We start from the raw sequence: 13268 nt of genomic DNA on the forward strand, positions 1-13268 counted from the left end.
CTTGAAGAGGCAAATCGAGGAGCTCATCCAAATGGGTTACCTCGGCTAGTTCATTAAGAAGCCCGGCCAGGCGCAGGCCAGAAGCAAGGCAATGTATGGAGGAAGGGGGGTGGCCAGGCGCCATCCACCTAGGCACCTCGTAAGAGGGACCACGACCACAGCTCCGAGGAGGAAGAAAAGACGACGGAGGACTCCCAGCCCCCGAAGAAACGTGCCATCTACGTAATCTTCGGGGGGCCCGAGGGAGGGGACTCGCCAGCCGAGCGGAAGTGGTGGGCGAGAAGCTTGTACGTTGGGGAGGTCACACGAACGCATCACGAGAATAAACCAAAGAGGGAGCCCATCACGTTCACCGACGCCGACCTACCAGACGGGTCCCACCCCCACCGAGACGCCCTAGTGGTCAAGTTGGACATCAACAACGTGGTGGTGCACCGGGTGCTCGTAGACACGGGTAGCTCGGTGAACGTCATGTACTACGACACATTCACTCAGCTGGGACTCCCAAGATGGCAGCTGGAGCAAGTACGGACCCCCCTATCCGGGTTCACAGGGGACTCAATCGAGACGGAGGGGTCGATCAATTTGGAGGTGGGGATAGGCACCCCACCTCACACCAGGAGGTGGGTGTAACACCCCACTTTTCAATCTCTTAATTACAACACTAAACAGTCATTAACATAAACTAAGCAGGGGAAATAAAACTAAAAGATAACTAGTGGGAGTGTCACCGCCACAACCACCACTCCGAGGTGATTGCACAGGCTAAGGGGTGAAACTGGAAATAAGATAAAAATCTGGCATCCATAAAATACTGGAAACATAAGGGGGAAAAATGTCACCCTAAACGTCTACAACATCCTCAAAACCATAAATCAAAGTAAGTCTAAAATCCATAACAAGTCATCAATAACTAGAGTTTAGACATCTCTATCTACGAGACTAATCTAACTCGGTTTCTTCTCACTACTGAGCCCACCTGAAAGGGGTTTTGCAAGCAACACATAGACAAATAGGAAAACACCCGTTAGCACGAAGTTAAGTATAACCACACTCAACCCTGTAATGCATTATAACATTTACTTTGAAAACATTTGGTTTCTTTATAAACAATAAGCTCATCTCAAATCATCTTTAAATATATCACATTCTTTCTAAATGCTTGCACCCTATAATATCAGCTGTCATGCTCATATATGTATAAGACTGTTCACTTAAATTCATCAACATATAAACTTCTCAAATAACTTAACAAGCAATTCATGCTTACACATAGGATCATGCTAATAGACCATATAACAGGTATTCTCATGCTTTCACATTCTCGTCACATAACTTGATAAATAGAGCTTCTAGTACAACAAGATAATCATGCTCGATGGACAATCCTAAGTCAACCTTCTCATTATAAAATCTCATACGATACTCTACTCAAATGCAATCTCGTATAATACTATACATCTCTCTCATATGCAATTTTGTGCAAAGCTATAAACATTTTCATATGCAATCTCATGCAATACTATAATCATTCTCATATGCAATCTCGTGCGATACAATAGGTCATACTCATATGCAATCTCGTGCAATATCATACATCATACTCATATGCAATCTCGTGCAATACTATACATCATACTCATATGCAATCTCGTGCAATACTATACATCATACTCATATGCAATCTCGTGCAATACTATACATCATACTCATATGCAATCTCGTGCAATACTATACATCAAACTCATATGCAATCTCGTGCAATACTATACATCATACTCATATGCAATCTCGTGCAATACTATACATCATTCAAATAGGAAATCTTGTGCAATTCAATAATCTTACTCATATGCAATCTCGTGTAATGCTATAATCATACTTCTTATGCAATCTCATGCAATACTATATACATACTCATATGCAATCTCGTGCAATACTATAATCATACTCATATGCAATCTCGTGCAATACTATATATATATATATATATATATATATATATATATATATATATATATATATATACTCATACACTCTTTAAAAAAATAGAGTACTTTCTGTGGAGGTCTCTTTCTTTCTTTCTTACTTTTGAGTCTCTCTTGACTCGCTTTCTTTCTCTTGAGTCTCTCTTGACTCACTTTCTTTCTCTTGAGTATCTCTTGACTCACTTTCTTTCTTTTGAGTCTCTATTGACTCACTTTCTTTTCTTCTCGCTCGTAGACGGCTCAGGGTTTCATCGAAGTGTGAATTGCCCCATCGAGAACGGTGTAAGTCCGACCCAATATCTCCTATCGTCTACGGAACCAATCTCGTGGTTCTCGCGCTGTGGAATCAGGTATCGAACTTTAAGTGTGCACACCCCCTGACCAGGATTCCAAGCCTAGCAGGCAGTTTCTAACCTCGTAAAGTGAGAATATGCCGCGTTACATATACTGGGACCGCAATGTCCAAAAACTCTCCCGAGAGGACATAGTCCAAACGGTATCCTCCAAAACCTTACTGATATAGATAATACATAGATATATCTCTCATGCACCAATCTCATGCATGCAACAACTCTACTACTTCTCAATGCAATAAAGAATGATATACCTCATGCTTATGGTTTTTGAAAGAAATATTTGGGCTCATGTTGGCCCTTTATGCACTTTTGAAATATGACATATGTGAGATGCCAAAATACTCTATAACATGCTTCTAAACCATGTATAAAATAACATGAAGTATTCAAGAATATAATATCATGTTCGGTTTGCAACATAGCAAATTCTATACATCCTATCAACAAAATATGCTTCATTTCTCGATGATCAAATATCACAAACTAGTCATGCTTTCATAATAAATCATATTCTCAAAGAATCATGCTTCTCTACTCAACACAAAAATATCAACAGATCACTTTATCAAGCATTTCTTATACACAATGAACTTAGCCAAAATATGTACTGTGTAGCAAATCCTTCACAAATCCTTCATAACTTACTCATTTTTTATCCAAATTCAACGAAATCAAAGTCAAAACGTGCGTTGAGACGATCCCGAAGAGCCGAGCCACAAGGGCCCGTAACACTCGGCCTGAAACGACACGTAGCTGAGCCACAAGGGCCCGGCCACTACACAGATTCTTCTCAGAATCAAAGTCAAGGACCTGGGGCGGGACTCCTCATGGTCCACCCCTTGTACCTCGTTACTTCACCGGGACTAGGCGGCGGTCCTCCTCTAGGGCCGTGCCCTAGTCCCGTGCAAGCACAGCTCTAGCCGGCGGCCCTCCTGATGGGCCGCGGCTAAGGCCGTTAATTTGATCTGGTGCACACTGTGTTGTGCACCAGAAGGTTTTTCATCTGCAAAATTCAATCCAAACAAGTCCAAAACAATCTCAACAACTCAAAAACAAATACTAAATCACTTCTAAGCATAAACACATAAAAAATTCATAGTTTCTACTCATTTCTACTCAACACAAAGGCTTCACAGAGCCAAAATCAAAGAGGGAGTCCATGGGGTTATACCTCTTGTAGTTCTCTGCTTCCTATTCTTCTTCCTTGTGTGGATCTCAGCCTCCACTCTACTCAAACACCATTCCATTCACTACCTAGGCACCTCAAGCAACAACACAAGCCAAGCCTAACAAAACTCAGAGGTTGAAAGCTAGGATGGAAACCTTAAGGAAAAGAGGTGAAGGGATGAGATGAAAAGCTTACTGTGTTGTTCTTCTTTTACTTAGCAGACAAGAATTTGGGAAGGCAAAATAGAGATCAGGAGAAGACAATGTAGCTAAAGAGATATTTTATAGGGTCCAAAACCCTAGGATAATTGCCAATGATTGGTTGAGGGCAAAAGAGTAATTTCTTTGGCTAAAAGAAATATCAGGAAAGGCTTTGGGATGTCTAGTGGTCCACCATACTCCATGAATCAAGGACTAGAATTGCTATTTCAAAATATTTTGGGGTTGAAAATGAATTTTCTCAAAAAGCGATTTAGATGAACACTTGTTTAAAATCTTTTTGAATTCTCCCGGTCTCACTCAGATAAATTTCTCGATTTAAATCTTGGTATGCGAAGTACCCGAAAATTTAGGAATTTTCGAATAAAATAAATTTTGGTGTCGAATTAATTTAAAACGTGGCAAAAATAATTTATTCAAACACCAATTTCTTGCAAAAACTTTTAATGGATTGTAAATGACTATTTTGGAATTTCTTAATACTGGATTTATAAAATAAAATTTTTTGGATGTTACAGTGGGAGGTCGAGTTCGTAGTCATCAAAATCAGCTGCGCCCACAACATTATACTCGGCTGACCCGCCCTGGAAGACCTCAGGTGCGTGATTTCCATGGGGCACCTGTGCCTCAAATTCCGACACCAGCCGGGGTCGGGGTCGCCCAGGGTGAACAAAAGGTAAGCCGCAGTTGCTACTTAAAGGCGTGCCGGCAAATTGGTCAGAAAGACCTCTAGGTCCACACCATCGCCGAGAAGGCATTTCGGGGGGAAGCAGGTCGACCTCGGGCCGAGCCCGTGGTCGAGACAGAAGAGGTCAGTCGACCCGACCGAGTTGTGAAGGTGGGGGTCGGCCTCCCGGCCGAGCTCCGTGCACAAATAATTAACATCAACAGGAGCTACAAGGAGGTCTTCGCATGGGGCCCCGAGGACATGCCGGGCCTCAGCCGAGACGTGATCACGCACAAGTTGGTTGTCGACCCCGCGGTCAAGCCAGTCCAGCAGCGCAAGAGGTACCTCTCCACCGAGAGGAGGGAGTTCGTCAGAAATGAGGTCGACACCCTGCTAGAGATTGGTCATGTCAGGGAGGTCCTATACCCCACCTGGCTAGCAAACGTGGTCCTCGCCCCAAAGCCACCCACTTGGAGGATGTGCGTGGACTACACCGACCTCAACAAGGCCTGCCCTATGGACCCCTTCCCCCTTCCCAACATCGACCAACTAGTGGACGAGACCGCAGGTTGTGCCTCATGAGCTTCCTAGATGCGTTCAGTGGGTACCACCAGATTTTCATGGAGGAAGCCCACGATGAGAAGACAGCTTTCACCACACCCGAGGGGGTCTACTGCTACAAGGTCATAGCTTTCGGACTAAAAAATTCAGACGACACCTACACCCGGATGGTGGGCCAAGGTGTTCAAATAGGTCCTCGGCCGCAACATGCAGGCCTACGTCGACGACATGATTGTTAAGAGCACCGAGACCGACCTCTACACGGATGACCTAACCGAGGTCACAGGTGAATTTGAAGCAAGCGATGAAAGAATGAGGAAGTACCGAGATGTGGTGCTCCAACTATTGGGGCAGCTGATCAATTACGAGGTCCTACAAGTACCCCGAGACCAGAACACAGATGCCGACATGTTATCCAAGCTCGCCCAAGGGGCCCCGGAGCATATTTCAAAAATAGCCCGAATTGAAGATTTCAAGAGGTCGACCTACCTGTGTAGGCCCGACCTCCTTGTTGGCTAGATCACCTCAAGGAGTACAAGAAGTCAGGTGCACTACCTCCCGATGAGGTCAACGCCAAGCTGGTGAAACGACGAGCCCCCACGTACGTGATCATGGGGGACATACTTTACAAGAGGTCGTACAACGGCGCCTTGCTGCGCTGCCTGTACCCAGACGAGGCCAAGCTAGTCATGGAGGAGATACACGAAGGGACCTGCTACGCCCACCAGGGGGCCTTCACCATGTCCCGGAGAGCCATCTTGCAGGGGTACTTTTGGCCAAAAATGGCCAAGGAATGCGCCGACTACGCCAGGGGCTGCGAGGCCTGCCAGCACTTCCAAGTCGGCCCTGGCCGACCCGCCACGAGCTACACCCCCATCAGCTCGGTCATCCCCTTCTCCAGGAGGGGGGTGGACCTGGTGGGAGCTCTACCCATGGGGTCAAGAAAAAAAAAGTACCTCATAGTTGCAGTTGACTATTTTACCAAATGGGTGGAGGTGGAGCCGCTAGCAACAATAACAAGCGCCCGTTGCAAGCATTTCGTGTTTAAAAATATTTTGTGCCGCTTTAGGGTCCTAATGCAGCTCATCACCGATAACGGATGCCCATTTGAGGGGCAGGAATTTGAGGGGTTTTGTGCAGAGTGGCACATTACCCACAGCCGGGTAGCCATGTGCTACCCTCAAGCAAATGGACAAGTGGAGAATGCCAACCGCACCATAGTGGATGGCCTGAAGAAGAAGCTTGAGTCAACCGGGGGAGCGTGGGTGGAGGAGCTCGACACCATTCTTTGGGCCTATCGCACCACCCCTCGAAGGGCCACTAGGGAGACACCTTTTTCCTTGGCCTACGATTTTGAAGCCCGAGCTCTAGCGGAGGTGGTCATACCTTCCCGGCAGGAGGAGGACTACGACCCCGCCACGAACGAGGAGCACCATAGAGCCGACCTCCACCTGATCGACGACAGGCGCGAGGCAGCTGCGATCCAAGCCGAAAACTACCAAAGACAAACCAAAGCATACCATGATAGGCGGGTCCGGTCCGGCTATTTTCAAGTCGGAGATTTTGTGCTCAGGAGGAGAGGGCAAGCTAGCCCCAGGCCGGAGGAAAGTTTGCCGCCCCAATTGGGAGGGCCCATACATTGTAGCAGCTGTGGTCCGCCCAGGCAGCTACAAGCTCAAGACCCCCAAAGGGAAAATGATAGCTAGGGTCTGAAACTCGGAGCATTTGCTAAAATTCTACCAGTAACCCCGCCACGTGAGAGGTGGACCTTGGCATTGCTACTCTAGGAGGAGGACCTTTCCCCTCCCCCAATAATGTCTTAATGGATGGCAATAAGTGGAATAAATTTCTTGTTACGAAGTATGGTTTTCATTTATTTTCTCCCTTTAAAAAAAAAACCACAAAAATGAAGGGGAGGGAACGAGTGCTCACTCGATTTCCCCAAACGCGCCCTAAGGGGGAACGAGGTCCAACCTCGCGTATCAACCCCGACGGAAGAGCCCGGTGGCATAGTCCGGAAGGACTTAGCTCGAGCGGCTAATGCGCACCCTAAGGGGGCACGAGGTCCAACATCGCGTACCAACCCCGACGGAGGACGCACCTAAAGGGGGCATGAGGTCCGACCTCGCGTACCAACCCCGACGGAAGAGCCCGGTGGCGTAGTCCGGAAGGACTTAGCCCGAGCTGCTAACGCGCACCCTAAGGGGGCACGAGGTCCAACCTCGCGTACCAACCCCGACGGAGGAACCCGGTGGCTTGGTCTGATAGGACTTGGCTCGAGCGGCTAAGCGCACCCTAAGGGGGCACGAGGTCCAACCTCGCGTACCAACCCTGACGGAAGATCCTGGTGGCGTAGTTCGAAAGGACTTAGCTCGAGCGACTAACGTACCCTAAGGGGGAACGAGGTCCATCCTCGCGTACGGACCCCGACGGAGGAGCCCGGAGGCATAGTCTCATGAGACTTGACTGAGGAGGCTAACATAAGGCTTAAAAAGAAAAAAAATTTCCTGCCTGTCGCACCTCGGCACAATACCGAGGTGCACCACCTCGCCACACTACCGAGGTGCATCGTGGTGGCACCTCGGCTTGTGCCAAGGTCCCGCACCTCGGCACGAACCGAGGTCTCGTACCTTGGCGTGGACCGAGGCCGAGCACATCGGCAGTACCCGAGGGCTCACCAAAAAAAAAAAAAAAATAGCAAGGAGGGGTGCGAAACACTAAACCTTACAAAGCAAAGAGGTAAAGCAAAATACTTCATCAAATGTCGAGATAAATCTTAGTACATGACGTAAAGAAAGGAGGACGTCGAACAAGCTACAATCAAGCCGCTACGATCAAGTATAATCTTTGAGGGAGGGGTCGGCCGTGTTGGGGTCGGCACAAAGTGCCTCGGCCCAAGACGTTTCGGCACAAGGCACCTCGGCCTAGGATGTCTCGGCCACAAAGGGGCTCTGCCATGGTGAGCTCGGCCACGTTCGTGCATGGAGGTCGGTTCGGGACATTTACTCTCTTTCGTCGTCGACTTCTCGCAACGAAGAGAGTGGGGAACTCATGACGGATATATTATACACCCGACCCGACCCGACCTGGGGTAGCAACGTGGACCCGGAGCACCGCGATGGAGCCCAAAGCACCTCGGCCCAAGAAACCTTGGAGGTGCCCCGACCCGAGCCGCGTGGTGTTGGGCTCGGGTCGGGTAGCTCGGCCTTACCCGAGCTCGGGTAAGGGAGCTCGGCACTACCCGAGCTCGTGGACCCGACCGACCCGACCCGATTCACCCGGGTCCCTGGTCAATGTGGTTCACCTTGCAATACGCATCTTAATGTATGTTTATTTTTAGTATGTTGTAGGTCGTTGTTTATTTTTAGTCTATTATCAATTTATTTTTAGTATATTATAAGTTCATTTTTAATTAATGTAATTCAACTTTAATATATGGTAGATTCATTATTATTATTATTATTATTATTATTATTATTATTATTATTATTATTATTATTATTATTATTTGTATATTGTAAATTAATTTTTTGTGTATTACATGTTTATTTTTAGTATATTATATACTTATTTTTAGTATACAATACCTTCATTTTTGTGTGTGTGTATTATATGTTTATTTTTAGTAAGTTTATTATGTTTATTTTTAGTATATTCTAGGTTCATTTTTAGTACATGATACATTTTTTTTTAATATTATATGTTTATTTTTAGTAGGTTTATTATATTTTTATATAAATTTATTTTTAATATATTTCTAGTCAAAATGGACATATTGTATACTAAAAATGAATTTACAATTGTGTTTGGAAAGAAGCGGGGAAGGACCATCCTTAACCCAGATCCCCCCGTTTTCAAGTGAAGATGGAAAATTACTTTCCAATCCTCCAATTCTTGTTATTGTAAAGATTTTTCGAAGATAGGGATTTCTTCCTCCTATCTTTTAGTAAAATATAAAAAGGGGGGAAGGGGGTCGGCAAAATGGGAGGGGTCCGCTAACACGATGACGCTCCCCGGCCTCCCTTCGCCACTACATCCGATCTACGTCATCTTTCTCGGGTTGTTTGAGGGTGTCATTGATGATGCAATTGTGATCCATGTCACAAATTATGATTAGTTAAAAAAGTTTTTTTTTTTTATTTTTTTTAAATTTTTTTAAGACAAAATAAAATGGAGTGTTTATCGTCAATATGAATCCGCCATATAGAGAGTATTAGAAATGAAGTAAAATTTGTAGTGACATCTGGTATAAAGTTTGTTTGTTTGTTTTTTTTATTTTTTTATTTTTTTTTATTTTTTAATCTTTGGTGATCCAAAATTTGCTAAACTAATCCTAAACTTATCGAACCCCACTCCTAAAGGCACTGCAAAAGTAATCTGCGTGTGGACCACCCGTCAGATCCTAATTTTCAAAGTACACACATGAGATCCAATCCAAACCTTCCATCATTTTTTTTTCCAAACATATTTTAGTGAGATTCGGACGCCATACTACCGCTTGCATTCAGGGGCGGTATAAAACTTTTGTTAAACAAACTTTAATGCTAGCTTCTATTAGTTAATTAGTTGAGTCACTATGATTAACTCCTCCACAAATTGTCAGATGGGGTGCATGTAGGGGCGTCTGGAGTGGACGATTCCACCTTTTGTCACTAGAGAAGAAGAGAGCGTACATGGCAGCATGGAAAATGAAAGTTCCCATTGGATTGTTAATGAATAATAATGACTCCCCAAAAGATATTTATTAGGTTAACCCGGCCACTGCAGGGACTCTTGGAGAAGTGTAAAAGGCAAAAAGGAGGTGTAAAAATTAATTACCTTAGTCGGATTATATTAATTTCATGCATGCCTCTTATATATATCAGTATGTAGTTCCAATTAGTATTTAGAAACCAAGCAATTTTGAGTGGAATATAATGGAGACGATAAGTGAGGGTATGGGCCGTTTGGCATTATCAGAAGATGAAAAGTGGATAAATGAGGGTGAGGAAATAGAAGAAGAAGAAAAAGATGAGATGGTGAATAAGAGCAAGGAATTAGAAGATGATGAAGAGAAAGGAGAAGAGATGGTTAATAAGGTTGGTGGTGTGGTTTTAGGTAAAGATGCGAAGTGGATAAAACACTACAGTAGCTCCCAAAAGATACTACTAGTTGGAGAAGGAGACTTCTCATTTTCTGCTGCTCTTGCCACCGCATTTGGAGACGCTTCTAACATGGTTGCCACTTCTCTCAACTCCCACGGTAACTACTTTACCTACTTATTATTATTATTATTGTTAACAAAATTAAATCTGAATGCCTAGGTTTTGTGTTTCTATATTTCCAGGTTTTTTGGCTGAAAACTATAAGAATGCTCTTCCCAACGTTGATATGTTGACCAATAAGGGATGTACAGTGATGCACGGTGTTGATGTTAGAATCATGGCCTACAATGCACTGTTACGGTTGGAGGGTTTAACGTTTGATCGCATTGTTTTCAATTTTCCGTTCGCTCGTTTGTCCAAAAAATCTCCATCTCCTTCGATTCAGTCAGTTCTTTTTCTTTTTCTTCTAATAATAATAATACAATCAAGATTGGGAATAGATAGTGATATTATAATCTTTAATTAATTTGATCTGATGGATGTTTTACGTAGTGCAGATGTCAGCAGGGACTTGTGCGAGCATTTCTTAAAAATGCGGTGAAGATGATCGGTGAGGATGGTGAGATCCATATAACACACAAGACTAATGGGAGTCATATTTATTGGGACATAACTGGTTTGGCATACAAGCAAGGACTTGAGTTGGTGAAATATGCTGATTTTAGGCTTGAAGATTATCCGGGTTACAACACCAAATTTGGCTTTGGAGGTGACCGCAATTTCAATTGCTATCCAAGCACCACTTATATGTTCCGGTTGTCGGATGATGGGAGGGGATCGGATTAAGCTCGATGTAACAGATATGATATGATTAGGATTTATGTAGCTTGTTTGGTGGTGCATATGAACTTTTAAATCTTTCAATTTATTTAACTCCAATGCTTTTTTAATTGTCCATTATATTTTTTGAGGAAGCATGATATTTTTATCGTATATATTTTATGTTTTGTTTTTATATTATTTTCATACATTCTTTATCAATTAAAATATTATTATCAACAATTCAACTTGTCATGATCTATTTCTAAGTTGTTTATTAATCTTATTGGCTTAAACTTATCATTTTTATAATGTAAGAAAATTTTACCGTATTTACCAAGGAGTTGAAATTGATAAAGAATTCCAATTGGGAATATCCCGTTGTTCTTAGGGAAGTATACAATCACGCAATGGGCGAATGAGTTAATGTCCAATGTTTATAATTAAATAAATATTTAAAAGTATATCCATACAAGATTATATATGAGAAGTTTATACATAAGTAATTTAATGTCGAATTTGTTTATTTAAATATGTTACTCATAGTATATGTATACAATGTAATATAGGAGATTCATTATAATTTTTACTAATTTTTTTTTAAAAAAATAGTAACCAAGTATTATTGTTGCAAAGGGTTCTAATATATTTAATGAATGAACATATATACAAGATCAATGAATGAATTAATGGTACTATGTTTTGCTTAGTGTTCATTTAGTTCAACCATTATTGTTGGATAAATTATTATGGATAAAGAAATTATTAATTTAAGGAATTTAGATGTAGTAAAAATTTAAAATTTTTAATTATAATGTAACCCAAAAATATTGGATGATTGGTAAGTATGATGTAACCCAAAGATGAAAATGCTAAAGAAAGTGTTTGGTTATTCAACAGTTTGAAGCAACAATTTGTTCCAAACCACTAAAAATACAAACATTGCAATTTACAATATTTTCACTTAACATTTTTTAGAATAATTTTCCCAAAACACCTCTATATTTAAACAAAAAAAGTTTTCTGTAAAGCTATTTCGACTCTTTGAATAACAAGAGCCAGTTTCACTGACTCACTGCTTGCCCATCAATAGATGGGCAAACTTAATTTTTAAATTGGAGCCCTCTCATGTCACTTTTCCCACCGATGTGGGAAAAGTGGCAAAACTGTTTTTTTTTTTTTTTATAATTTTATTTCTTTTATTAAATTATTATTATTATTATTATTATTATTATTATTATTATTATTATTATTATTATTATTATTATTATTATTATTATTATTATTATTATTACTAGTATTTGTCCCGTGCGATGCACGGAAAATATGTTATAAAAATATACTCTATATGAGGTTTATTTATATATAAAAATTTTGTTATTTAATAATTATTATGTGTGAATTCCTATGATAAAAGTATGAACATAAATATATTTACAATTCAAATAATATTTAAGGTGGGTGATTACTACAAATCTTAAACTATATTAAAAATTTAGTAGATAATATTTAATATTACAAATTTTTAAGAACTTAGTAAACTACAATAGTAATTGAATTACAATTTAGAGTTACCACGGATCACAATTTTTAGACCTTTGAGATTTCTAACTCTAGATATAGCAACAAACAATTGACCTTTAAAGATCAAAATCACAATCTTAGTTCAAACATTGATTTTTTCTTCAAAATACTATCGAATTAAGTGTGTAATCAATAAAAGATGAGAACTAAAAATTCGAGAATATAATCTTAATGTTACTAAGCCTACTTCACGTCAATTAAGTTGGAGAGTGTTGTTGGATAGTATCCGATGAATCCACAAATAACGCATCTTTGTCTCCGTAGTCCTTAATATGCACATCAACAATCTTAAATATTAGGCCGCCTAGCTATGCCATATAGTAATTTCAAACTTATGAACTTTGAGGTTGCATGCAATAAAAAGTATATTTTAAATATAGTAAGGGTACATTGTATATGTATGTAAGGTACTTTCAATATAAAAATAATGTATTTTTAATATATTAACAATGTATTTGATATTCATGATCCATACAATTATGTGGACAATCGTTCACACAATAATTTGCCAGTAGAAATTGAAATATAAATAAATAAATAAATAAATAAATAAATAAATATATATATATATATATATATATATATATATATATATATATATATATATATATATATATATTATTGCAATTATTATCATTATTATCATTATTATTATGGCAATTATTATTATTATTATTATTATTATTATTATTATTATTATTATTATTATTGTTATTATAATTAACAACAATATTATTATGGTCTTGTGAAAATTAAATGTTGATTATCACCATTTAATTTACACAAGACCATATAGCTTTATTATATATAGGATTTTACAACA

At 40.6% G+C, this 13268-nt stretch overlaps 1 protein-coding gene across 1 annotated transcript; it reads left to right on the forward strand.

The window, feature by feature from the left end:
• The first annotated feature begins 9874 nt into the window (after positions 1–9874).
• LOC109185198 (uncharacterized protein At4g26485-like) lies at positions 9875–10888 on the forward strand. Its single transcript, XM_019335178.1, has 3 exons — positions 9875–10199; positions 10285–10486; positions 10600–10888. Exons 1-3 carry the CDS (start codon positions 9875–9877, stop codon positions 10886–10888), a joined length of 816 nt encoding a protein of 271 aa, XP_019190723.1.
• Positions 10889–13268: the final 2380 nt, after the last annotated feature.

This window comes from Ipomoea nil, unplaced genomic scaffold (genome assembly GCF_001879475.1).
Source record: "Ipomoea nil cultivar Tokyo-kokei standard unplaced genomic scaffold, Asagao_1.1 scaffold1317, whole genome shotgun sequence".
Classification (NCBI taxonomy): Eukaryota; Viridiplantae; Streptophyta; class Magnoliopsida; order Solanales; family Convolvulaceae; genus Ipomoea; species Ipomoea nil.